The sequence below is a fragment of the Hibiscus syriacus genome, unplaced genomic scaffold (genome assembly GCF_006381635.1).
Source record: "Hibiscus syriacus cultivar Baekdansim isolate YM2019G1 unplaced genomic scaffold, ASM638163v2 tig00111164_pilon, whole genome shotgun sequence".
Classification (NCBI taxonomy): domain Eukaryota; kingdom Viridiplantae; phylum Streptophyta; class Magnoliopsida; order Malvales; family Malvaceae; genus Hibiscus; species Hibiscus syriacus.
The window spans coordinates 361,887-389,829 of NW_024063007.1; the positions used below are offsets into that span (position 1 = coordinate 361,887).

General features: G+C 35.3%; 1 protein-coding gene and 2 pseudogenes across 2 annotated transcripts; all 3 read left to right on the forward strand.

Moving 5' to 3' along the window:
* Positions 1-314: 314 nt before the first annotated feature.
* Positions 315-26,676, forward strand: LOC120155118 (E3 ubiquitin-protein ligase HOS1-like). Of its 2 annotated transcripts, XM_039166683.1 has the most exons (13): positions 315-548; positions 888-1,281; positions 1,422-1,556; positions 1,652-1,827; positions 2,175-2,573; positions 2,675-2,833; positions 3,360-3,857; positions 4,186-4,332; positions 4,501-5,231; positions 5,336-5,504; positions 7,142-7,144; positions 15,893-15,897; positions 26,666-26,676. In XM_039166683.1, exons 1-10 carry the CDS (start codon positions 429-431, stop codon positions 5,490-5,492), a joined length of 2,916 nt encoding a protein of 971 aa, XP_039022614.1. In that variant the 5' UTR covers positions 315-428; the 3' UTR covers positions 5,493-5,504; positions 7,142-7,144; positions 15,893-15,897; positions 26,666-26,676. The 2 variants fall into 2 exon arrangements, with proteins under 2 accessions (XP_039022614.1, XP_039022613.1); XM_039166682.1 differs by lacking the exons at positions 7,142-7,144; positions 15,893-15,897; positions 26,666-26,676 and having other exon boundaries at positions 5,336-5,617.
* Positions 17,306-19,560, forward strand: LOC120155120 (annotated as a pseudogene).
* LOC120155104 lies at positions 20,999-27,731 on the forward strand (annotated as a pseudogene).
* The last annotated feature ends 212 nt before the right edge of the window (positions 27,732-27,943 follow it).

The following is a 27,943-nucleotide window of genomic DNA, read 5'->3' on the forward strand; positions in this document are numbered from 1 at the left end:
TTCGAAAGTATTATTTATCCGATTTTTTTAATTATTGATAATATATATATTTTTAGTAAATATAATTATTTAAATTTAAAATCTAAAAAAAATTAATTCTTTAACTATTAAAATCGATTGATTTCATGTTAAAAATATATTATCAATATAATGTAAAGTATGGAAGGGGACGTGACCATACCCCGAAAAAATACTGAGCTCGGGCTACCTTACCCTTCCAACCCGACCCGCCCGTTCTTTTGGGCGAAAACACCAAATTGGCAAAGACCTACAATTCAAATTTCGATCTACTTGATAAATTTCTATAATTTTCCAATTTAAAAATTGCAGCTCAATCAGCCCAGCCCTATGCCCTTAAAGGCTTGAAAACACTCTCAAACTTTACTCACTTTCCCCAGGCAAAATCCATTATCGGAATTGAAAACTAAATGGAGAAATCGGAAATCAACGGTCCGCTTTTCTCTTCGACCCCCATACGTAATGGCGGAACCTTTAGATCACCAGCTTCTCCTCCTCTTCAACCCAACTTCAGTAGCCGAGCCGTTCAGGTACTCTTCCCTAACCCTCAACTGCAAAAACCCTAGGCCCTTTACGTTTCTTTGTGTTAGGGTTTTTTACTTCTTATTTATTTTTTGATGATTTGCAATGGTGCTGCAACAAGCGAATTAGGTTCACATTTACTTGCATAGAATGGGCCTTTAGGAACTGTTTTCTTTCTTTCAAATACTAGGGTTTAAGTTCAATTAAGCATTAAAAAAACAATTCATGTTGAAATGAATTATAGCTTATCATGTAATGTTAGAATAAATTAATACATATCTTGATAGTGCTGTTTATTGGAGATTTTTAGTATGGGAAATTATATTTGGTTCGAATTTCAATTTCAGGAAGCTTTGGAACACTTGGCAACTATTGACCTCAGTGAGTTAGTCAGTGAGGCGAAAATTGAGCACTGTCGAGCAGCTAGAGACTTAAGAAGCTGTGGACGTTACGTACAGTATGCATTAAACTCGTGTGGACATGCTTCTCTATGTGCGGAGTGTAGTCAACGTTATGATGTTTGTCCAATTTGTAGAATCCCGTTGATAAAAAGTGGTAACAATAGACTACGCCTTCGCCTTTTCGATGAGTGCATAGATGCCGGCCTCATATCTAGAAGATGCGACGAGAGGTTTCACGAGAAAGAAGATAGAAATAATCAACTCACGTCTGATGTCCAGCGTCTTTATTCTTTCTTTGATGTAGCCTTGGAGAATAACTTGGTTTCTTTGATTTGTCATTGTATCCTTTTGCTATTCTTTTGGTCACGTTTCAACATTGCAGGGCCTACTGATTTGTTTATATTTTTTATAACATGTCCTGATTACAACTGCCTTGGTTGTTTGTTAGAAATCCATGTTTCAGTTAACAGAAAAGAACAGATGTTACAGATATATGCATGGATGAAACTGCTGTCTCCAGTGATGCTGTCACTGCTTTGTTGCTGGATGAGAAGGTTGTCAAGGATTGGGTCAAGTGGACATTTAAAAACATGGCAACAGAACTTCATCGTATATGTATCCTTGAAAATTTATGAAATGTTTTGAGAACTATGCTATTTAGTCTTTTATGTATACAATGTGTGTTTGGTGTCCCTAACTGCATTTATCAGATTATCTTGAAGTAGAAGAGATGAAAAATAGGTTAGGTTCACTTCTAAAATTTTCTGGACATCTGGCCAGCTTATCCAATGTACTTGAAGTTTTGGACTCATCTTTCAAGGGCCGTCTTTCAGCACAGCTTCATGACTTGCGCAACCTTCAAAAGAGCATATTGAAGACAAAGCAGGTTTGGTTCTGTTAAGCGAATGTTTAACCATATTTTAGCATCTTTTAAGAGCAATATGTTTGTAGCAATGTCTTGGAACCTGCAATCTTGAAAATCAGCTTAGTAAAGAATATGGCAGGGGGAGCTTGGGGTATGTGAGAAATTAATGGCTTTTATTTGGTCATTGCATTTAACTGATCTTCTTGAGGCAATCTGGCTGTGTTCACCTTGTCTTTTGGTACTGTACATTATTGCTGGCCGGCATTGATACTCGCTTTAGCATTTCACCGGACAAATTAAACAAAATATACAATCTTAAAATCATGCAATAATTGATATTTTCCACCATATTTGTTTTAAATTTTCAGCATCTTGAGATCACAATATGGTGTATAAGGCACCAATTCTTGGAAGATGTGAGGTCTCGTCATGCTGATTTCACATCCTGGCGTAATCATGTCCGTGATAGGAAATCAGCTGCAATTGCGCGGGCATGGCCTCCGCCTGAGCTGTTAGATCCCTCAGCTGACTCCACTGGACAGGGTGCTTCACTTTTCATTGAAGATGCACTAGAAAACCTCGACATATACGAGGAGATGGGGGAAGAGTCAGATTTTGCCTTTTTGCAGAAGAATGGTGCCTTGTCCTTTTTCCAGTCCAAAATAGGGGGCATTGCAGGATGTTATCCATTTGAAAGTCTTCGAGCTGCCGTGGACATCCTCTTTCTACGTGGTGCTTCTGATTTGGTGGTTGCCAAGCAAGCGATTGTATCCTTATCTTTCTAACTTGATTTTCATTTAGGGTTCTTTTGTTGTTTGGTCATGTTTTATTAGGCACACTCGTTTAATTTTTCTTATCTTAGATGTAGTTTGTGTATTACCTGTTTGATCGGCATTGGAGAAGGCCCGAGGAAGAATGGAGGGATATCATTGATGACTTTGCAAGCTCCTTTGGTATAATCAGGCATTCATTACTCGAGTCTTTCATTTTCTGTCTTCTGGATGACCACTCACATGAAGCTTTACTGGTAATTTCTGTATCTATTCTTATAAAAGCTTGTTTGGGTCTAAGTTCCATATTTACTTGCTGTGTGCAGATTTCTGATTAATTCTATAACCATTTGCTTGGCTGTTTGCTCCATTAAGTTCTCTGCCACTCACTACCTCATTAAATGGAGTAGTCTGATGGTTTCTATTGTCATTAAATTGTGCTGTGGTTGTAGACTGGTATGAGTGTTCAATTGCTTAAGAAAGTGAGTATTGAAGTATATTGCTAAATGGATTATAATTCTAACATGCATGCCTAAGCTTTGATCTCTGAGCCAACTAATATTGTTCCTCTAGCTCCTCTCTGCTAAATCCAAAAGAAACGTTTGGAGTTTAAAGAACCTAAATTAATTAGTTATCATATATTATTGTGGTCCATTTCTTGTGGAGAACCATCTTACATGTTCAAGGGGATGACAATAAAGAACTATTTGTCTGTCTTTCTATATATGCTCACTCCTAATATAATTCTACATGTTGATTATTTTCCACAATCATATTTCTCAGGAATGTCATCAACTTCTTCCTGAGATCTCTGGCCCAGAAACTCATCCAAAGATTGCACAAGTTCTGTTAGAAAGGCAGAATCCTAAGGCAGCACAAATGGTGATACGCTGGTCCGGCCGTGATGGTGGATCACAGATGGTTTCACTTAGTGAGGCTGTTACTATTGTTCGGGTGAAAGTGGAGTGTGCACTTTTGACTGAAGCATTTGCATATCAGCGAATGATCTGTAAAAAAGGCCGGGAAAAGAAGTTTAAATATGAACTGAGCGGGGATGCATTGGATGACATGAAAGGTCAATGCAGGTCCTGGATGGACTGGATAGAAGTACTGGTGACCGAGTTCTGTTGTTTATGCATCAGGAGGAATGTGGTTGATCAAATAATAGAACTACCGTGGAATGGTGAAGAGGAGAAATATATCCACAAATGCCTGTTAGACTGTGCAACTGATGACCCCACATCTACTATTGGAAGTCTCCTTGTTGTATTCTATCTTCAGGTAATGTGTGAAGCTATGCAAGATCAATGAAGGGATATATATCATCTTGAGTCTTATGTCATTTTAACTTAATATCCAGATACCGCTGCATTGAATGATGGAACATTTAGGTTCCCGTTCGTGGATCCTTAGTCTGTATTTAGGCCTTAAGTAGTTTTTGTGATTCTCATTTGAACTGTCATATTCTATATAATTCTCATTTTTGGCCAATCCAATGGATTCTAACATCACTTTTAGGAGGGTTTCTTTTCTAGGTTAAATAGATTATTCTGAACATGTAATAGTGTATTACTGGAGCTTATTAACTTGATTTATGTTACTAATCCAGCGCTATCGGTATGTTGAGGCATATCAAGTCAATTGTAAACTTTGGAGCTTAGAGGAAGACTTCATTTCAACTCATTCTGGTGATGAAAATTTTCTAGAAGCTCTATCAAGTATGGAATCACATCGTCAGAGGAGAAAAAATTTGGTGGTAAGTTGGTATAAACTTTGATTGCCATTTTTTGCTGCTATTAAAATAAATTCAATTCTATTATTTTCATCTTTTCTTTTCTGTTGGTGGTGAAGTTTGAAGGTTACCGAAGGTTAGCAAATAGCTTTTATAGAGAATCTACTGACTTGCTTACCCTCTGTTCAATAGGATAAAGGTATAGAATTGCTTCCTGAAGTCCTTCAACAACAAGTGAGGACTGGAACATTGCCTGATATAGTAGTTACTTCTCATCAGGAGGATGAACTACCAACAAGAACCGGTTTCCGTGAATTGCAAGAACCAAAATCAGAGAGTTTGTTGGTTCCCTCTTCTTCTGATTCTATTGTTCTACAACCAGACCATATGGCTACTCCTTTGAGACCACCGGTTTCTGAAATTCCTAAAACATTGGGTGGATATGTCAGCAATGCTCATGTTGAAGCCGGTACCCATGTGTCTACATCAATTCTCCCGGGGAGGTTATTTGCAGATGCAGAAAGATTATCAAACGTTGAAGGAAGCAAAAACTTCAAATTTGAGAACATCTTGAGTCCTGGAATTCATTGTGCAAGTCCCATATTTTCTACACCATTAAAAGGTATTGGTCAGAGTTCATCAAGAGAGCTTTCAAGCAGACGCCTACGAGAAAAACAATCTGATAAAATCTTTTCAGAGTCTAAGCAAAATGGGTTTGTTAACCAAGTCCACAATGCAAGTCCTCCTTATTCCCGAAGGGTGACGGCTAATCCTGCTTCTACACCTAGCAGTAACTTCGGATTGTTTAAAGGTTTGGCAAATAACTTACAATCCAATATTTCCGGTAAGAGGGGTCAATCAGATAGAGATGACGGGCATCGGAATGTGCTTCGTACTGAAGACTTAATGGATGTCTCTTGGAGGTAAAGATTTCGATCTCTACACTTTATTTTCCTTTTAACCTCAGAGCGTGGAAGATTTTCCTGTACTCTCTTGTCAATTTGTTTCCTGTTTTGGATATTTGCAGCCAGGGAGAGAGGTCTTTGGAGGAAAGAAATGCACAGGAAGGACCGAGATGGAGATCTGATGAAACGAGCGATGATGAAGAACAAAATCCGGACAGAACCGTGGAAGTTGGTGCAACCCCGGTCAGGGGGAGAAGGAGGAGATTCGTGAGAGGATGAAAGACCTCGTTGGTCATAAAGGATGACCCATAATTTTGGTGTTGTTTTAAGATTCGTGTAATGTTACTCTCCAGGCAATGCCGACTGTTAGAAAAATGAAAGAGTGTAAGGTTATTATGTTGCAATTGGATTGAACAGGTTGACAGCCAATTACATCCACAGTTGAAGGACCTTTTTTTAATCTATTGTTTTGATGTAGAAGAATAGAGGGGGAAATAAATTCTCTTTTAAGCATTAACATTGAGCATGATGAAGGTTATATTTTACAACATTTAAGAGGATTTAGGTTTAATTGTATTTAAGTGCGTAATATATTTTGATTTAAGAAATTATCATTGTATCATCTAGTAGGATTTAGGTTTAATTGTATTTAAGTGCATATTATACTTTGATTCAAGGAATGTTTAGAAGGATGTGGATTATACATAGACATGTTAAGATGAGACAAAGCCCGAATAGAGAAAGGGACCAATACGGAAAGGCGAAAAATTAAAACAGAGATTTGATAATTAAAACATTCTATAAGAATGAATTTCATGGTATTGGGTAGGGGTGTTCAAATCCAATCCGATCCAAAAAAATAACCGAAAACCGATCCAAAAAACCGATAACCGAAAAAAATCGAAATCGATTTAGTGTGTTTGTTTTTTTTTTAAAAAAAAACCGATCAGTTCGGTTTCGGTTTGAAAATCCGAAACCGATCCAAACCGAACCGAACCGATATATATTACAAATAAGTATGAACGACACCGTTTTAACTTTCAAATTCAAACCCTAGCCCACTTTAGAGTTTAGACTTCGCCTTTTCTCAGCCTCTTTTCAATGTTCTCACAAGCCAAACTGGAGATTAGTAAGTTAGTATTCTCATCGAAATATTCTCTCTCCATTTTGATTATCATCTAACCATTCAAGAGCTTCTTTCAAAGTGTTTTATGGCAGTAACAAGATAGAGAGAATACAACTACTGTCGTGACAATTACAAGTGCTGAAACAACTTTGCCTCCGCATCATCCTCGGCTCACAGCTCAGTTTAATGTGAGTTTTTTTGTGTCATTTTCTGTTTGGGTTTTGTGTGAAATTGATGAGGAATATTATTACCTGTTGGCTGTTGCTCGTTGCGGGCTAAGCACTTGCGAACGATCTCACCTTCGAGGGCACGTCGTTCTTCGAGAGTGAGCCATTCGTAGTACTGGGCGAGACGGGTCTACCCTTGCTTGTTCACCATTAATATGAATCTGATTCCCATCTCTTTCGTTCTTTCTTTCCTTGCTTCTTCCTGGATCTGAATCTTTATTTTCTTAATGCAAAATTTGTTGAAAATTTATTCAGTTTGAACTAGCCGAAGGTTGTATGATCCTTACTGCAATTAAGTGTTGTACAACACAAACAAAAATTTAAGCTTTTCTTACTGATTGTACAAAATAGTGATAAACTTGTAACATCCATTGGCAGTGCAGTACTTCAGAGTTTTCAGAAATTAAAAGAAAGGAGCTTCTCAACGGAGAAAGCCTTGTTTGGATAGAGTCGAAAGTCGAAACCAAGCAAAATTAAGATGTAAATCTTAATCTAAACACATGCACGTTCCCACCGAAAACTAAAAACCAAGGACCCCCAATGAACTCATGTTACTTTATTTTAGAGTTTTTTAGGCTGTGAACTGTGAATGCATATACCCTTAATAATTCCATGTGGGTTAAAATATAGCCAATTGTTAAAAATGATGTGCCACTTTGGTGAAATTTCAAGTGGTTCAGAGACCACATTTCTTAATGCTTTCGAAAAAGCTTTTCATACTTAAAAATAAGTTTTTCAAACTAGAATTAATAGTAATACTCGGTTTTAGTTGAGATTAATGTTCTGATAGTTTGCTTGATTTGTAGCTTAGACCAAAGTAGAATTAGTATATATGATGGCTTGGATAAAATAAAAGGAGCTGATAAGTGAATATACGGCTCCAAAATCATGTCTTCTTTGTATGTTTTTCTTGAGTTGAATTGTACCGGCTTCTGGGACCTAATTTGATTTTCTTTTGATTGTATAGAAAAATCGCAGACAAGGTGTGATTGAACTCAGCTAAATCTGTGATTGAACTACCAAAAAAGAAGTCCTCATCTTCACGGAAGAAGAATGGAAGAGAACAAAGGGATGGGCAACAACAAGGTGAGAGGCCTCCAGAATGCAAGCAGCAGTAGATTTTAATTGCTGGAGTGCATATATGTGTGGCGGTGTTAACACCCCCTGGAAGGGGGCATCAGAGTTTGCAGTTTTGTTGGTTCTTTATTTTTACATTTTTCATGTCATACCATGAATGATTGGTTTGGGGAATCCATGTTTCTCCTATTTTTCCCTTGGTATGGTATGTTTGGTATGATAGGACCCTGGTCTGGTAGATGAGTTGTGTTGAGAATATTTTACGTGTATGTTCATTTGAAATGTCGAACACGTCTGCCTTAGCATTCTATTATTGTGATAGTTTGTTACCAGTTATTTTATGGCCCGTCTTATTATAATTATTTATTACATCAAAAAAAATAGTATCACTATCATCAATTTCCTAATTTTTCTTATTTTTTTATATATTGATGCAGGCTCAAAACTATGACAGTGGTGATATAATGGAAGCTACAAATGTGCAGTCTAGCAAATCAACTAATGAAGTACCTAACTTGGAAGAGGCACATGATGAAAACAAAGAGGGGGGCTCTAAAGTTGAAAAGGATAAAAGGAAAAGGAAAGCTGCGGATGAAACCACATCCACGAATCCTGAGCCTAGTGATGAAGGTAACAAAAAATATCGTAGGAATACTAGATCATGGGCTTGGGATCATTTTTCTAAAGATCTATCATGTAGCACAAAAAGTAGAGCTTCTTGTAATTGGTGTGCAAAGTCTTATGCATGCGATTCTCACAAAAATGGTACAAGTAATATGATAAACCATTTGTTGCATCTTTGTAAAAAGTTTCCCAAAGAGACTCGTGATTCTCATCAAAAAACTCTTTCCTTTCAACAATTGAAAAAAGAAGATGGGCAGGGAGATATCAGTGTTTTGACTAGTGTTCATTTTAATGTTGATGCATGTAGACAAGCACTAGCTAGAATGATAATTGTGGATGAATTACCTTTCAAGTTTGTTGAGGGGGAGGGATTTCGTTACTTTATGAGTATTGTGCAACCTAAGCTACCAATTCCAGGGAGGATTTCAGCTGCTAGGGATTGTTGGAGTCTTTACATAAGTGAGAAACAAAAATTGAAAAGTTTGTTTAATCACACACATCAAGGAGTATCTCTCGCAACTGATTGTTGGACTTCTGTTCAAAATCTGAATTATCTTTGTCTCACTGCACATTTTATTGATGAAAATTGGAAGTTGCATAAGAGAATTATTAGTTTTTGTCCAATTAAAAATCATAAGGGAGAGATAATTGGTAGAAAAATTGAAAAATGCTTAGAGAGTTGGCAAATAGGTAAAGTTTGTACCATCACAGTTGACAATGCTAGCTCTAATGATGTTGCAATCTCTTATTTGAAAAGTAGAATGGAGGATTGGAATACATATCCTCTAAAGGGAGAACATATGCATGTTAGGTGTTGTGCTCATATCTTGAATCTTGTGGTTCAAGATGGATTGAAAGAGTGGAATTCTTCAATTAGTAAAATTAGGAATGCAATTAGATATGTACGTGCATCTCCTGGTCACATGGATAAGTTTAGACGTTGCATTAAGGAAGCTAGGCTACGTGATAAAAGTATTGTGCAATTAGATGTGCCTACTAGGTGGAACTCCACCTACTTGATGCTTGAAAGTTCTTTAAAGTTCCAAAAGGAGTTTAAGAGATTGGAAGAAAAATGTGTTGAATATGTGATGTTGCAAGGTGGTATTCCAAATAATGAAGATTGGGAAACTGCAAGATGCCATGTTAAATTCTTGAAGATTTTTTTTGATATAACTGAAAAAGTTTCAGGTATGAAATATGTTACCTCTTCCCAATATTTCAATGAACATGTTTTGGCTTTGATTACATTCAAAAAAATGAGAGATAGTGGTGATCTAATGCTTGGAATGATGGCTGAAAAAATGAAAGTTAAATATGATAAGTATTGGGGGAATGTGAAAAATATGAATATGCTGATTTTTGTTGCTGCGGTGCTTGATCCTCGTAATAAGTTTCGCTTTGTTGAGTGGGGAATGAATAAGATTTATGAGAAAGATATTGCTGAATTTATGAGTCAAAAGGTGAAAGAGGAATTGCATGAAATGTTTGAGAAGTATAGGTTTTTTGCTAATCAAGGGCAGCTTGCAACTTGTGTTCAATCATCTAATGAAAAAAGAATGATAAACATTGATTCAATTGACGATGAACTTGCTGCTGAGTTTGAAAAAGACATGGATCTTCATGAGAATTTGAATAAAAATGAAGTAGACTTGTATCTCATGGAGGCATTGGAGAAGAAAAACAATCCTAATTTTGACATTTTGAATTGGTGGAAAGTGAACTCTACCAAATATCTCATTCTTGGTCAATTAGCTAGAGATATTTTGGCCATACCTGTGTCTCATGGAGGCTTTGATTTGCACCCAAAATTGGTGTCGATCCTCCCCAATATCAACTGATGTTGAAGAGCTCGTGGAGGATTTAGAAAAACTTGAGCTAGGTATTTTTATTATATCTCATATTAGTGTATTTGTTTTTCACTTATCATACTAATTGGTTATATTTTGAATATTTGTAGATCTTGTCCCAATCCCGCAATTAAATGAAGAGCAATCTGATGCGGAGTCTGATTAGTTGTTGATTTGGTATAATATTTTTAATTGGTTGTTTTTCTTAATAATAGTTATATTGATTATTATTTTTAATTGGATGCTTTTCTTTAAACTTGCAGGACTTTGGATCATGTTGTTTGGAGCTATTTAGGATCATTTTACTGTTTGGAGTTGTTGTTGTTTGTAACTATTTTTTGATCATGTTGCTGGTTTGAATGTGTTGGCAGTGTTCTGTTCTGGAATGCTTTAAATTTGAACAATTGCACAACTTTTAGTAGTGTATTTAGGGTTTAGAATTTAAACAATTGCACAACTTTTAGTAGTGTATTTGGGGTTTAAAATTTGAACAATGTGCTATTTGAATGAATTTGAGTTGAAACAAAAAACAAAGTCCTTTACAATATAGATGCATACTGAAATTTTGAAGTCTGATTTTTGTTTCATTACATTGAATGTTATGATGTGCGTTTTCAGGTGTTGGTGAATGTTTACAGTACTTGAAATGGAATGCCTAATTGCATAGAAGGAAACCTTTTATGCATATTTAATTATGTTCCATAGAAATGATCTGTGTTTTATTACTGGAATGCCTAATTGCATGTCACGGCATTGAAACATGAGATTTTGGAAAGCAAGGCAGTTAAGGTAAATCTTGTACCATTTGTTTTGGGATTATATAATTTTGAAAAATTAGAATCCAAAAACCGCACAAATCCAAACCGAATCAAACCGCACTTAATTGGATCGGATCAAATCGGATTTTTTTTAGAAACATCCAAACCGATCCAAACCGCAAATATTTATACTTTCGGATCGGATGAATTTTTAACCAAAAACCGATCCAAACCGACCGCGAACACCTCTACCATTTCCTTAGTAGGAGTAGCAATTTTCTTCTTGTTCTTTACTTACCCTACAATCAACATCCCAATACTAAGGATGTTCGCGGTCGGTTTGGATCTGTTTTTGGTTAAAAATTCATCCGATCCGAAAGTATAAATATTTGCGGTTTGGATCGGTTTGGATGTTTCTAAAAAAATCCGATTCGATCCGATCCAATTAAGTGCGGTTTGATTCGGTTTGGATTTGTGCGATTTTTTTATTCTAATTTTTCAAAATTATATAATCCCAAAACAAATGGTACAAGATTTACCTTAACTGCCTTGCTTTCCAAGATCTCATGTTTCAATGCCGTGACATGCAATTAGGCATTCCAGTAATAAAACACAGATCATTTCTATGGAACATAATTAAATATGCATAAAAGGTTTCCTTCTATGCAATTAGGCATTCCATTTCAAGTACTGTAAACATTCACCAACACCTGAAAACGCACATCATAACATTCAATGTAATGAAACAAAAATCAGACTTCAAAATTTTAGTATGCATCTATATTGTAAAGGACTTTGTTTTTTGTTTCAACTCAAATTCATTCAAATAGCACATTGTTCAAATTTTAAACCCCAAATACACTACTAAAAGTTGTGCAATTGTTTAAATTCTAAACCCTAAATACACTACTAAAAGTTGTGCAATTGTTCAAATTTAAAGCATTCTAGAACAGAACACTGCCAACACATTCAAACCAGCAACATGATCAAAAAATAGTTACAAACAACAACTCCAAACAGTAACATGATCCTAAATAGCTCCAAACAACATGATCCAAAGTCCTGCAAGTTTAAAGAAAAGCATCCAATTAAAAATAATAATCAATATAACTATTATTAAGAAAAACAACCAATTAAAAATATTATACCAAATCAACAACTAATCAGACTCCGCATCAGATTGCTCTTCATTTAATTGCGGGATTGGGACAAGATCTACAAATATTCAAAATATAACCAATTAGTATGATAAGTGGAAAAACAAATACACTAATATGAGATATAATAAAAATACCTAGCTCAAGCTTTTCTAAATCCTCCACGAGCTATTCAACATCAGTTGATATTGGGGAGGATCGACACCAATTTTGGGTGCAAATCAAAGCCTCAACGGTCTTTGGTGTAAGAGAGCTTCTATAACAGTTAAGCACTCTACCTCCTGTGCTAAAAGTGGACTCTGAAGCAACAGTAGACACAGGTATGGCCAAATCATCTCTAGCTAATTGACCAAGAATGGGATATTTGGTAGAGTTCACTTTCCACCAATTCAAAATGTCAAAATTAGGATTGCTTTTCTTCTCCAATGCCTCCATGAGATACAAGTCTACTTCATTTTTATTCAAATTCTCATGAAGATCCATGTCTTTTTCAAACTCAACAGCAAGTTCATCATCAATTGAATCAATGTTTATCGTTCTTTTTTCATTAGATGATTGAACACAAGTTGCAAGCTGCCCTTGATTAGCAAAAAACCTATACTTCTCAAACATTTCATGCAATTCCTCTTTCACCTTTTGACTCATAAATTCAGCAATATCTTTCTCATAAATCTTATTCATTCCCCACTCAACAAAGCGAAACTTATTACGAGGATCAAGCACCGCAGCAACAAAAATCAGCATATTCATATTTTTCACATTCCCCCAATACTTATCATATTTAACTTTCATTTTTTTAGCCATCATTCCAAGCATTAGATCACCACTATCTATCATTTTTTTGAATGTAATCAAAACCAAAACATGTTCATTGAAATATTGGGAAGAGGTAACATATTTCGTACCTGAAACTTTTTTAGTAATATAAAAAAAAATCTTCAAGAATTTAACAAGGCATCTTGCAGTTTCCCAATCTTCATTATTTGGAATACCACCTTGCAACATCACATATTCAACACATTTTTCTTCCAATCTCTTAAACGCCTTTTGGAACTTTAAAGCACTTTCAAGCATCAAGTAGGTGGAGTTCCACCTAGTAGGCACATCTAATTGCACAATACTTTTATCAGGTAGCCTAGCTTCCTTAATGCAACGTCTAAACTTATCCATGCGACCAGGAGATGCACATACATATCTAACTGCATTCCTAATTTTACTAATTGAAGAATTCCACTCTTTCAATCCATCTTGAACCACAAGATTCAAGATATGAGCACAACACCTAACATGCATATGTTCTCCCTTTAGAGGATGTGTATTCCAATCCTCCATTCTACTTTTCAAATAAGAGATTGCAATATCATTAGAGCTAGCATTGTCAACTGTGATGGTACAAACTTTACCTATTTGCCAACTCTCTAAGCATTTTTCAATTTTTCTACCAATTGTCTCTCCCTTATGATTTTTAATTGGACAAAAACTAATAATTCTCTTATGCAACTTCCAATTTTCATCAATAAAATGTGCAGTGAGACAAAGATAATTCAGATTTTAAACAGAAGTCCAACAATCAGTTGTGAGAGATACTCCTTGATGTGTGTGATTAAACAAACTTTTCAATTTTGTTTCTCACTTATGTAAAGACTCCAACAATCCCTAGCAGCTGAAATCCTCCCTGGAATTGGTAGCTTAGGTTGCACAATACTCATAAAGTAACGAAATCTCTCCCCCTCAACAAACTTGAAAGGAAATTCATCCACAATTATCATTCTAGCTAGTGCTTGTCTACATGCATCAACATCAAAATGAACACTAGTTAAAACACTGCTATCTCCCTGCCCATCTTCTTTTTTCAATTGTTGAAAGGAAAGAGTTTTTTGATGAGAATCACAAGTCTCTTTGGGAAACTTTTTACAAAGATGCAACAAATGGTTTATCATATTACTTGTACCATTTTTGTGAGAATCGCATGCATAAGACTTTGCACACCAATTACAAGAAGCTCTACTTTTTGTGCTACATGATAGATCTTTAGAAAAATGATCCCAAGCCCATGATCTAGTATTCCTACGATATTTTTTGTTACCTTCATCACTAGGCTCAGGATTCGTGGATGTGGGTTCATCCGCAACTTTCCTTTTTCTTTTATCCTTTTCAACTTTAGAGCCCCCTCTTTGTTTTCATCATGTGCCTCTTCCAAGTTAGGTACTTCATTAGTTGATTTGCTAGACTGCACATTTAGCTTCCATTATATCACCACTGTCATAGTTTTGAGCCTGCATCAATATATAAAAAAAGAAGAAAAATTAGGAAATTGATGATAGTGATACTATTTTTTTTTGATGTAATAAATAATTATAATAAGACGGGCCATAAAATAACTAGTAACAAACTATCACAATAATAGAATGCTAAGGCAGACGTGTTCGACATTTCAAATGAACATACACGTAAAAATATTCTCAACACAACTCATCTACCAGACCAGGGTCCTATCATACCAAACATACCATACCAAGGGAAAAATAGGAGAAACATGGATTCCCCAAACCAATCATTCATGGTATGACATGAAAAATGTAAAAATAAAGTACCAACAAAACTGCAAACTCTGATGCCCCCTTCCAGGGGGTGTTAACACCGCCACACATATATGCACTCCAGCAATTAAAATCTACTGATGCTTGCATTCTGGAGGCCTCTCACCTTGTTGTTGCCCATCCCTTTGTTCTCTTCCATTCTTCTTCTGTGAAGATGAGGACTTCTTTTTTGGTAGTTCAATCACAACTTTAGCTGAGTTCAATCACACTTTGTCTGCGATTTTCTATACAATCAAAAGAAAATCAAATTAGGTCCCAGAAGCCGGTACAGTTCAACTCAAGAAAAACATACAAAGAAGACATGGTTTTGGAGCCGTATATTCACTTATCAGCTCCTTTTATTTTATCCAAGCCATCACATATCTAATTCTACTTTGGTCTAAGCTACAAATGAAGCAAACTATCAGAACATTCATCTCAACTAAAACTGAGTATTACTATTAATTCTAGTTTGAAAAGCTTATTTTTAAGTATGAAAAGCTTTTCCGAAAGCATTAAGAAATATGGTCCCTGAACCACTTGAAATTTCACCAAAGTGGCACATCATTTTTAACAATTGGCTATATTTAACCCACATGGAATTATTAAGGGTATATGAATTCACAGTTCACATCCTAAAAAACTCTAAAAGTAAAGTAACATGAGTTCATTGGGGGTCCTTGGTTTTTAGTTTTCGGTGGGAACGTGCATGTGTTTAGATTAAGATTTACATCTTAATTTTGCTTGGTTTCGACTTTCGACTCTATCCAAACAAGGCTTTCTCCGTTGAGAAGCTCCTTTCTTTTAATTTCTGAAAACTCTGAAGTACTGCACTGCCAATGGATGTTACAAGTTGATCACTATTTTGTACAATCAGTAAGAAAAGCTTAATTTTTGTTTGTGTTGTACATCACTTAATTGCAGTAAGGATCATACAACCTTCAGCTAGTTCAAACTGAATAAATTTTCAACAAATTTTGCATTAAGAAAATAAAGATTCAGATCTAGGAAGAAGCAAGGAAAGAAAGAACGAAAGAGATGGGAATCATATTCATATTAATGGTGAACAAGCAAGGGTAGACCCGTCTCGCCCAGTACTACGAATGGCTCACTCTCGAAGAACGACGTGCCCTCGAAGGTGAGATCGTTCGCAAGTGCTTAGCCCGCAACGAGCAACAGCCAACAGGTAATAATATTCCTCATCAATTTCACACAAAACCCAAACAGAAAATGACACAAAAAAACTCACATTAAACTGAGCTGTGAGCCGAGGATGATGCGGAGGCAAAGTTGTTTCAGCACTTGTAATTGTCACGACAGTAGTTGTCTTCTCTCTATCTTGTTACTGCCATAAAACACGTTGAAAGAAGCTCTTGAATGGTTAGATGATAATCAAAATGGAGAGAAAGAATATTTCGATGAGAAGACTAACTTACTGGTCTCCAGTTTGGCTTGTGAGAACATTGAGAAGAGGCTGAGAAGAGGCGAAGTCTAAACTCTAAAGTGGGCTAGGGTTTGAACTTGAAAGTTAAAACGGTGTCGTTCATACTTATTTGTAATATATATCGGTTCGGTTCGGTTTGGATCGGTTTCAGATTTTTAAACCGAAACCGAATCGATAGGTTTTTTTAAAAAAAAAAAACACACTAAATCGATTTTGATTTTTTTCGATTATCGGTTTTTGGATCGGTTTTCGGTTATTTTTTTTTGATCGAATTGGATTTGAACACCCTAGGAAATGGACAGCATGGAAAAAATAAATCCTTCTCGCGGTCAAGACTAAATCTTGACCGTACATCTGGTGAGGATGATCACGTGGACTCGTTACATTGATTCCTATATTCCAAGTTTCCAACGGTTGACAGCATTTTACACATGCCATCTGATTTGAGACCGACAGACAAAGATACCCAACACCATTTTGTCGTGCTTTTTTGTTCTTGTTTTTGTTGATGTTTACTGTTTCATTTTGGTGACAAAAAATAATATGTAGATAATCCATTGATATCTAATTAAGCTAATTAATTTTTGTATGTAGATATTAATCACATCTATTCGGATCCGAAGATCAGAGTCGTCGATTAGCAATCTGGGCCCACGGAAAAAGAGACTATAATTACTATTTTTGAATAGAACACAAAAAAGATTATTAGAACAATAATTTTATTTTGTTGGGTACATAAGTAAAAAAAGAAAGATAAAATATCTGTTACTTTGGATAAAGTGTATAATAAATCATTTTCAGTTTTATCTTCAACATATATGCTATTGTCCGCTAGAATATGCTACAGAACTCATTTATAAGGACTTTCCTTCTCCACGTGGACGGTCCAGATATATCAACCGAACTTTTGATCGTTGGATCCCGGACTTATGTTTTCTTCTCGGGATCAATCTTGCCGTACACGTGTGACGTATCTAAATGTTCGCATGTTGATTCCTTACATTTATGATTTTATACTGGAGACGGACAATATACGACTAAAACCAAGACACATGATTGTATTGCATCACAAAATTTGACCAGTTCAACGGCGGATAATCGTTGATGTTCCTCTCTTGCAGTAAACACGCGCAATGCACCGGACCATTTCATTTCATCTGTAATAATAAAATAAACAAAATATGATAATGTATCATGCGGATATCGTCTTGTCTCTCCATTTTTCTCTCTCCTATAAGTAACACACATGCAGTCCAAAGAAAGGAACCATATAAAGAAAGAAAAAATCGTTTTTTTGAGCTTCAAAAAGCAAAGCCCTAGTTTGGATGCGCTTCGGATCTGATTCATCATCCAATATTTGATTCATACTTTCCTATCTAATCTGATCCAAAACGAAACCATCCGACCTTAAAAAATGACGCGTCGCTGCTCGCACTGCTGCCACAATGGGCACAACTCCCGGACCTGTCCGAATCGTGGGGTCAAGCTGTTCGGAGTTCGGTTGACTGACGGGTTGATTCGGAAGAGCGCCAGTATGAGTAACTTATCCCAATTCTCCGGCTCGAACTCCACCTCGCATAACGGGAACGGGTCGGGCTCGCCCGGTGACGGCCCAGATCACGCCGATGGTTATGCTTCTGAGGATTTTGTCCCTGGATCGTCTTCCAGCCGTGATAGGAAAAAAGGTTTCATTTCTTTCACGGGATAATTTAATTTTTTTCTTGTTTTTCTCATTTCTTATTTGCTTAATTGCTTTTAGGTTTTTATTAGTTGGGTAATTAGATTAAAGACCATGAATGGTGGTATGAGGAAGAGTTCAAAATTCTTGAGTATTTGCTTCTGCTTAAAATATAGATATGGGATAGGCTCACTTAGACAGTTGAAAAATCGGATTTTTCTTAGTAGTTGGACGATTATAAGTAGTATATATGCAGAATCTTTATTAGCGAAAGTACGCAGCTGTTCTAACTCGAGATTTCTAGGGAGAAACAATGTTCCCATTTGTCACCGAGGCCAATCAATGGTTCTAAAGGAATTGTTGAATATTTATGATATGATCTGAACTTTGTTGGGGTTAATTTTGTTTTCCAAATGAATGATTACCCGATTTTATTCTCAATCGAGTTTTGAGCTTCATATAATGTTTTTTTTTTACATATATGTTTGTGCTTTATGGCTAGCTACATGTTTATAGTTTTGGATACTCTAAAAAATTGATCATAGATAGTGTTGCTCTTTATATTAAAAGTCTAGAGTTTACAAGGTATAACATTGGCTAAGTGATTCTTCCACTCATTGGTTTGTCGAAGAATTAGCATGGTAAGAAAGGGCATACGTAGTTTCTGCAATTGTCGAATTGAGTTGTAATTTGTTTTGCAGGTGTTCCTTGGACTGAAGAGGAGCATAGAATGTTTCTACTTGGTCTGCAGAAGCTTGGGAAAGGGGATTGGCGTGGAATCTCCCGCAATTATGTTGTATCAAGAACTCCTACTCAAGTAGCTAGCCATGCTCAGAAATATTTCATCAGGCAGTCCAATGTTTCTAGGAGAAAAAGGCGGTCGAGCCTTTTTGATATCGTAACGGATGAAGTTAGTACCCTTCTCTCTATGAATGATATCTCAATTGTCATATGAATAACAAATTTGACTCGTAATTTTCGGTTGACTAATTGAATCTCATAAACTTTTAACCACTATAAGAATTGATGGAATAGGTATGAATAGGATGGACATAGCCTTGAGGTTTGCATTATTGCCTGTGAGGATTTGATTCTTTGTTGTTGGAGTTTATCATTTCATTAGTGCACTTAATCCTGAGTCCGAGTAGCATCGCCTATTTTAATGGACTTATTTTGGGGTTTTCTTGCAGTCGGTCGATACACCGATGATATCACAGGATTTGTTCACTGCAGACCCTCTGCAGGGTGAAACACAGAGCAATGACCAGTTGCGAATTCCTCCCCCATTGGATGAAGAAGACGAATCAATGGATTCCAACGACTCAAATGACGGGGAACCTGTTCCTCCAACTACATTGGAGAGCTCGCAACCCTGTTACCCAGTAGTACATCCTGCTTATTACCCACCATTCTTTCCGTTTCCATTTCCGTATTGGATGGGTTACAACACGGAACCAACCAAGACCGACACATGAAGTGGTCAGCCAACGGCAGTACATTCGACGAGGCCGATCAATGTCGATGAGCTGGTGGGCATGTCGAAACTGAGTTTGGGAGAATGCATTGGTGACAGTCGCCCATCGTCTCTTTCATTAAAACCCGACGGTTCATCGAGACAATCAGCTTTCCATGCCAATCCAGCTTCTCGTAGTTCGAATGGGAGCCCAATCCATGCAGTTTAAGACCAACTTTATCTTCAACCTCCTCCTTAGGGTAGTTCAGGGTCTGTAATCTTTACAGTTTGTTGTTGATAGAAGAATAATTATGAGCAGTACGATTCTGATTTTGTTATACATTTCTGTTGTGAAATAAACTAAATAAGTTTGTTTTCTTTTGATTTTAAGATAAGGTATAATATCAAAATTAATTCCCAACGTTTTCTAAAATAATTATTTTAATTGTTATATTTTAAATATTTAATGTTAAACTCCTTACCGTTTATTTTAAGGTAAAATAATTTTTAACATTTAATCGAATAATTATTTTAGCTTTTTTCCCTAGAGTATTTTGATTGTTCAATGTTTCATTTTAAAATAAAAATATTCTTATTTAAGAGTGTCAATGATTTGTGAATTAATAGTTTTCATTCATAAAATTGTAATTTTTATATAATTTAAATGTTTTATAATTTTTATTAATAATTTAACATTCGTCCTTACCCATCAACAAACATGTCTAGATTCAAGTCCCAATGTTTGCACAGGCGTTGAGAACAATCGGGTAGGTTAAATTGTCAGGGAAAACTTGGCATTGAAGCAATGAAAATGAAAATCCATAAAGCTTTGGGCTTTTAGTTCCCAGTAGGAGCATAAGCTTTCAGGCTATGTACATTCAGTGTCGATTTATGAACAACTGGTAACAGCCCAATATTTCTAAGATCAACGAGACTTTGTCCTCTATTGAAAACTCCTTTTGGAAATAGATTTATGAGAAACGCATAGAGATTTGCATATATTTATAAATATTTGAATTATTATAATTATTTGAGTTAATTACCCATATATCCCTAAACTATAACACTCATTTTAAATTGGGTTTTAAATTGAGTTAATTGTTCGAGTTAATTTGCATCATAGGACCCTCTTTCATTTTAAATTTGGCTTTAAATTGGTCTTCAAACTTTTGAATATTCCAATTTCATCCCCAAATTTATTTAGTTGTGTGATTAATTTCAATCATAGTTTAACTTAAATTTTTTCTATCATATAATAATGTAATTTGGCCTACGATTTTATAAGCAAGATATGTGATTAGTATATACATATAGTTTAGGATGAAATTGGAATGTCCAAAAAGTTTGGGGACCAATTTAGAATGGTCATAGTTCGAGGATGAAATTGAAATATTCAAAAGTTTGAAGAATAATTTAGAATTATGTCATAGTTTATGGATGAAATTGAAATATTCAAAGGTTTTAAGAACCAATTTAAAATGAGGATCATACTTTGAGGACATATAATGCAATTAACCTAACTATTTTAATGTGCAAATATATAAAGATGCTGTTATCAAACTCAAAATAGAAAACGATATAGATAAATAACTAATATGAAAAAGGGCTAATTACCCCAATCATATATGAACTATATCCAATTTTCAGTTTTATGCATGGTGTTTTCTGTCGTTAATGGGTTCACTTATTTCTGCCACGAAATGTGACGTAACACTTTAAAAAAACATTATTTATTATTATTATTTTTAAAAATAACATTTCATATTCAACCATTCAAATTTATGCCTATCGCCGTTCAACCTTCTTCGGTTGTCCATGGCGTGCATAGTAGGAATTGTCGTTGTCTCGCAGACAAATTCCGACCGTCGATTACCTTTTTTTGTCCACCGTTTGTCGAAAATCCATGAAAGATCATTCGAATTACTTCTCGTCGATCTCTACCGTCGTTGCTCGGTGATCTTCACTGCCATCATCGTTATTAGCACCTTGCCACCACGACCAAAACCCTACTGTCGTTTGTTGTAAATCGTCACTGATTTCCTTGGAAGACACTTCGAAGGTTCACCATAAATAAGTTCATCGTCGTTTTTTTGTCGTTCTGACTGGCCTCGACATCCTTGAGCCTCACAGCCGCCACCATTGAAATCCTCGGACTATTCCGATCAAAATTCAATCAAGTTTGTCCCCTCACCGTCACTGCCTTCTCTGATCACCGTTGCTGACCTTGTTGGGATCTTGTGTCAGTTAAAGGGAAACTAGAAAAATTAGGGAGAAGTTTTATTTTTTTAAACGTGTCACGTGTCATTTTGTTTGTGGTCATAAGGTTTCACGTTATATTCTATTACGGAAATGAGTAAATTCGTTAATGGCAAAAAGCACCATATATGAAATTGAGAATCTATAACTATTATGTATGAAATCGAGAAATGAGTATACTTCATGTATGAACGTGGTAATTAACCGAAAAAATTTATGAATCATTTTGGAATATTATCCAAATTCAGATAATTGACCTTCGTCTCTCGGGTTTGTTTTCAACTTGTTTTCTCTTCCTCTAAATTGATTTTTGACTTAGCTATCTGATTAATATAAAAATCTTATTATAACAGATGAAGAAGCCAATATGTTAAGGTCTTATGTGGATCAGCCTGCTTTCACAGATCTGCACTGGGTACGTTCTGTTTTTCTTTTCCTGTTTCTAATCTTCACAAAATTTCAAGAACTGTAGATGCCACTTAAAATGCTAAGTAGTTTATAAATGTTTGGAAAACACATACCCTGATTAATTTAATTAGTTTTCCAATATAATATAAAAAGGTGGTCTGTGCTCATCAGGTTTTGAAATACATAGAAAAAGGGATTGGAAGTTTTTTTGTACCTACTAGTGTATATTTTCTTTGTAGGGAATGTTTGTTCCTGCTATCAAAGGTCAAGGAACAAATGAGCAGCAGGCGAAGTGGCTGCCCATGGCATACAAGATGCAAATAATTGGATGCTATGCACAAACTGAACTTGGTCATGGCTCCAATGTCCAAGGGCTTGAGACTACTGCAACATTTGACCCTCAGACTGATGAATTTGACATTCATAGTCCAACATTGACTTCAAGCAAAGTGAGCCTTTAACCAATTATTTATTTGTCATTGATTACAACATCATTCTAATTTATCTCTAGAGGTTCTTCAATTGTTCTCTCAATGATTTTTGGCTAAGACACCCACTAGTCCTCTCCTGATTTTCTTGTGTGCAATGCATTGCTTTCTTGTTGGCACTTTAAATTATTTGTGTATTGCCTTGAATTATTGCTCTCTAATTGGTTTTTTTTCATTCCTAGTGGTGGCCTGGTGGATTGGGTAAAGTATCCACACATGCTGTGGTCTATGCTCGTCTTATAACAGGTGGACAGGACCATGGAGTGCATGGTAAGTTCTAAATTCATAAATCCAATGATTTAGCTGGTATTTCAGATATTAATTAAGGAGTTCCATTTTTCAGGTTTTATTGTCCAGCGGCGTAGTTTGGATGATCACTTGCCTCTTCCAGGCATAACAGTTGGTGATATGGAATGAATTTGGAAGTGGGGCGTATAACAGCATGGACAATGGTCTTCTGAGATTTGATCATGTGCGCATACCAAGGAACCAAATGCTAATGCGGTTTGTTCTCTAACCATGCCTCTATATGTCTTTGTCTCTCTTGACTTTTTATTTTTTCTGAAGTCTAATATATCATCTGTCATTTGATGCTTTTCTGGTTGCCCATCCTGTGGAGAGAACGCATGGAAACATATAAGTTTAGAATTGTATAGAGGGAAGCATCTTCTGGATAAGTTTTTCTTTGATGGTTCCTGTAATGAGCGGTTGTCTTGAGTGAAGTTAGAAAGATGCGAAATTTTCTGCTACTTCTCTTAACCCTATATAAGTTTTAGACAGTTCAGAAATCTAAAACTTAAAAAATTTCTTTCCGCAATAGAAGAAAACCACCCAGAAGATGCTAAAAAGTTATAATTCGAGTTGAACTGCCACTCTTATAGCGTGATTTTAATGGACAAAAAAGTTAATGTTCTGAAGTTTGCTTTTCTTTTTCCTCTCCAAACGTCTCAGTGTTTCACAGGTTAAAAAAGAAGGGAAATTTGTGCATTCTGATGTTCCCCGCCAGCTGGTTTATGGTACTATGGTATATGTTCGACAAACAATTGTATCTGATGCTTCTTGTGCTTTAGCTAGAGCAGTTTGTATAGCAACAAGGTATAGTGCTGTTCGCAGACAATTTGGTTCACAGAATGGTGGTCCGGAGACCCAGGTATCTCTGATTTGCTGCATCTGAATTTTCAGAATTAGTTTTTCATGTGGTGAATGCTGAGATCTAATCATTTTCATTTATTTATTTTGTTTCAGGTGATTGACTATAAAACTCAGCAAAGCAGACTCTTTCCTTTGCTTGCTTCTGCCTATGCTTTCAGATTCGTTGGTGAGTGGCTGAAGTGGCTGTACACTGATGTGACCCAAAGATTGCAAGCCAATGATTTCTCAATATTACCTGAGTCTCATGCATGTACTGCGGGGTTAAAATCTATGACAACTTCTGTAACTGCAGTATGTTACTTTTACCAACCCTTTTACCAACCTTCACCACTCATATATTGATTAATTTGCTGTAGTTTTAATAACTTGTATTCTTGTTGGCTAGTTATGTTATAAAATATTGCCTCACTATTTTGATGGCATAAACAGTCTTTCTATACGTTCGAAAAAATAGCATTCAATACAGAATAAGTCATTCAGTCAATGACTAAATAACATCTATTTTTTTCGGGATGATTTTGTAATACCCATAACCCGTATAATTATATTTATACAGATTATAGATGTCATCCGTATTAAAAAAACATTTCATAATTCAAAAGCTATTTAAAATTTATTTCCTTAAAATAGTAAATAATATTATAAAAATACCATGTCTTACTGATAAAGAAATATACTTCTTGATACTTGATGTTGCCTTGAACTCTCTATTCTTCTACGAGCTTTTTACCTACGCGTGAAAATCATCACACGTTAAGTATATACTTAGTGAGGCAATTAAAACATTTTACAGTACAATACAATTCATGCATAATTTTATCATAAAAACCAAATACCTTACAATCATATTATCAACATATCCAATATTTTACCATGATCAAAAATAATATAACTGAATATAACATTTCTTACCAATATACTTGCCATTAATTTCTTAAGCTCGTAAGCTTAATTTCATGCTTACCATTTATTAACCAATAATGTATAAAACCATAGACAATAGCCCAATATACAACCCTGAGGACCCTGGGTATACGAGTAAAATACATGCACCGTAGTGCTAAACCTGCACTAAGCTTACGCCATAGTGCTAATCCGAAAAATACACATAAGATCGTGCCCACCACCTACACTAAGCTTACGCTATAGTGCTAATCCGGACATAAACCTGCACTTAGAGTCCTTACACACTATAGTGCTAATATAAACCTGCAGCTGCTACACTCTGTGGCATGCCAACTATACCCTGTCCCTCAATGACTTATTCGGGCATATAGTCTACTTTATTCAATCCATCCATGGCAAAGTATATTATTATCATTTAACATTGGGCAATTCATACCCGAAATAACATTCATGGTAAAATATCACATTTTCAAAAATCAAAGCATTACAATTTCTTACTATGACATATCAATGTCATATCAATTTATAAAATATGATAATATCATGCTGATAAAACAAGGTCGACTTATCGCAAGTCTTCCTGATGATGTATAATACATCCATATAATTTCATGCATGTGTTGCACTCACCTTAACACTTTATAATTTTCCAAATAAGCCTCACTATTGTCCACAATAACCCTTTTCTTTTATACTCGAATCATTTTGAACACCGAGTAAATCACAATATGTACAAAATATAGATTCATACTTATATATGTTAGTATTGTACTAACATAAATATAACCAAAATATATTCCATAATCATGCTTCAAACTATTCACCACCATTTACTTTAACATTATTAATTCTTTTAGTAGTAGAACCAACTTTTCCAATTTACTCAAAATGGTCCTTCACCATTTTATCACCTAAATCTTTAATACCAAAAATTTCAGTATAGCACATCAATTATATAACACTTACACAACAATCCCTCAATTTTTCTAGAATTTACGAATTGATCTCCAACTTTTCAAACTTACAAAATGATCCCCAATTTTCTTAAGGCTTGTATAATACTTCCTTCATCATTTCCAACTCATATATAATTTTTCCATAATTTTTCTCACTCAAACAAATCCATGATCAAAACTCATAGAACAAATTCTCAAAAGATCAAACATGTTCTAATCATCACACATGCTTAAATATGAATCTACTACCTCACAAACATCAAAATCCATCATCAATTTCATGATCCATTTTTATGAACACAAACCCTTAAATTTAGGATCTTTGAACACCAACAAGATTACCATGCCATATTGGTACCATAAAAAAAAGAGTTTTTCTCATACAACCATTTTCTATTTACAACTTACACAAAATATTGAATCAAATTGCTTGAAAATGGAGTTGGAATTTTCTCTTACCTTTGGAGAAACCCACGGCTGATTTTGGGAGAAGAAGATGAACAATTGAAATGATATGTTGGGTGCATATCATAATATTTTACATTATAATCCACTTAAATGAATATAATATTCACTTAATTGGGATAAGACCAATTTACCCTTAATGAATCTTCTTATTTATCATAAAACCATGACAACTCATCCTTATCATAATTCAAAGTCAAGATGAAATATTTTGACTTTAAATTTCTGAATTTTTTCATGAAATTTCAAAACTTGCATTTTAGTCACCAAATTCCACTGTTTCAATTAAATCTGAAAAATTCCATATTTTCAGACCAAATTTCTTTGATCCAAAATATTAAAATAATATTTCCAACCATTTTATAACATCCTTCAAATTTTTGTAAAATTCCAATTCAATTTGAAATTACCGATTCCTTACCGATTTTAACCATTTCTAATTTTTCTTTACCAAATTCCAAATATAATTCCATAAAACCCTACTCTCAAGAGTAAACTATCTATTTATGAAATAAAATTCTTTTCAAGAACTTTACCACTTAATTTCCTAAAATTTCTTCCAAGTTTAATACTTTGACCATCAAACTTTCAAAAGTTACATTTTGATCACTAACCAAAATTTGGGGTATTACAGCTTTAGCTTGGATACAATAAATATGGTTGCAGGATGCTATTGAAGAATGCCGAAAATTATGTGGTGGTCATGGGTATCTCTCTAACAGTGGTCTTCGGGAGTTATTTGCAGTGTATATACCAACCTGCACTTACGAAGGAGATAATGTCGTGCTGCTTTTACAGGTATGTCAAATGTGAAATATACCATCATCTTCATTTTGTTCTTTTGATGGTAGGGGATAAATTCCATTTCATATTAGCTGGTTCTTGTGTTCCATGATATTTTAAACAATATCAAGACAAATCTATGGTAAAGAACAAGAAAGGGATAAGATAGGGAATGAATCTAAAATTCTTTGATGTTGTGTTGATAATGCTTCTGGATGCCATTTATTGACAATGTAAGTGGAATGTTTCTGTAGGTTGCTAGATTTCTGATGAAAGCGGTTTCCCAGCTGGGGTCGGGAAAGAAGCCTGTTGGGACAACAGCTTACATAGGTCGAGCAGAACACCTTATGCAATGCTGTTATGAAGTTGAAATGGGTATCCTTTATATCTTCTTCTTTTCCTCTTGAGATTGTTTGCAACTTATCTTTTCATATCTTGGAAGATTGAAAACATTAGTTTTCACAAACATTAATTAGAATTCTCTGAATGCCTATGAGTAGGGTTGCTGGTCCTAGTTGCTTTCTTAACTCTTTTGACCTTTTTTTCAGTTCTATAAACAAACTATTGCCAAGTACTGGTGTACATGGTGCCAATCTTTCATTAGGTTGTACTCAATTGACAATTATCACCGGTTTGTGTAAATAAAATATTCCATTCCTTGTCTTGGTTCACAGCTCAGGATTGGCTAAAGCCAAGTGTAATATTGGAGGCATTTGAAGCGAGGGCTTGAGGATGTCTATTGCCTGTGCGAAAAGCCTCGGGAAATTTTAAATCCAGAAGATGGTATGTCCTTTATACCTAGATTGAGAAGCAAGTGTTCTCTTTTATCAGTAATTTTTTATTGACGCGTTACCCAACTAAGTTATTTCTTTAAAAAATTTGGCATACTGTGAGTAATGTAAGTTAAAACCTTGGATGAATTTTCAAAGAACACCATTTTGTTAGGATAGAAAACAAACAGGCTCGATGCCTCAAGTCCAAAATTGTGCAGTAGCCTCTCTGTTGAAGTCGTTGACGTCCGTATGTTTGATGTGCTTGCACTTTTCTCTTTAGTTTCCAGGTTTTTCTGAACTTTCAGCTGATTTGCTTGAGGTTGCACTTGCTCATTGTCAGCTAATTGTTGTTTCCAACTAAGCCTCTCGAGTCTTATCCGCTCAATTGTTATGGTCAGAAATTAATACTAGTTTTCCTATCATTGATTGGTTGGGTTTTTTCTCGATGTTAGGAAATATAACGAGAACAAGTAATTTCCCTATTATAAAAAATAAAAAATTACAGCAGCCCCCCCTTAGCAGCCCCTTAGCAGCCCCCCTTAGCAGCCCATGTGTTTTATTAATTTCAACAAT

Bases quoted from the DNA above. Each gene is read 5' to 3' on its own strand.
- LOC120155118 (XM_039166683.1), top strand. From the start codon at position 429: ATGGAGAAATCGGAAATCAACGGTCCGCTTTTCTCTTCGACCCCCATA. The intron at 1,282-1,421 runs GTATCCTTTTGC...AGAAAAGAACAG, and splicing joins GGTTTCTTTGATTTGTCATT to ATGTTACAGATATATGCATG. The intron at 3,858-4,185 runs GTAATGTGTGAA...TTACTAATCCAG, and splicing joins TTGTTGTATTCTATCTTCAG to CGCTATCGGTATGTTGAGGC.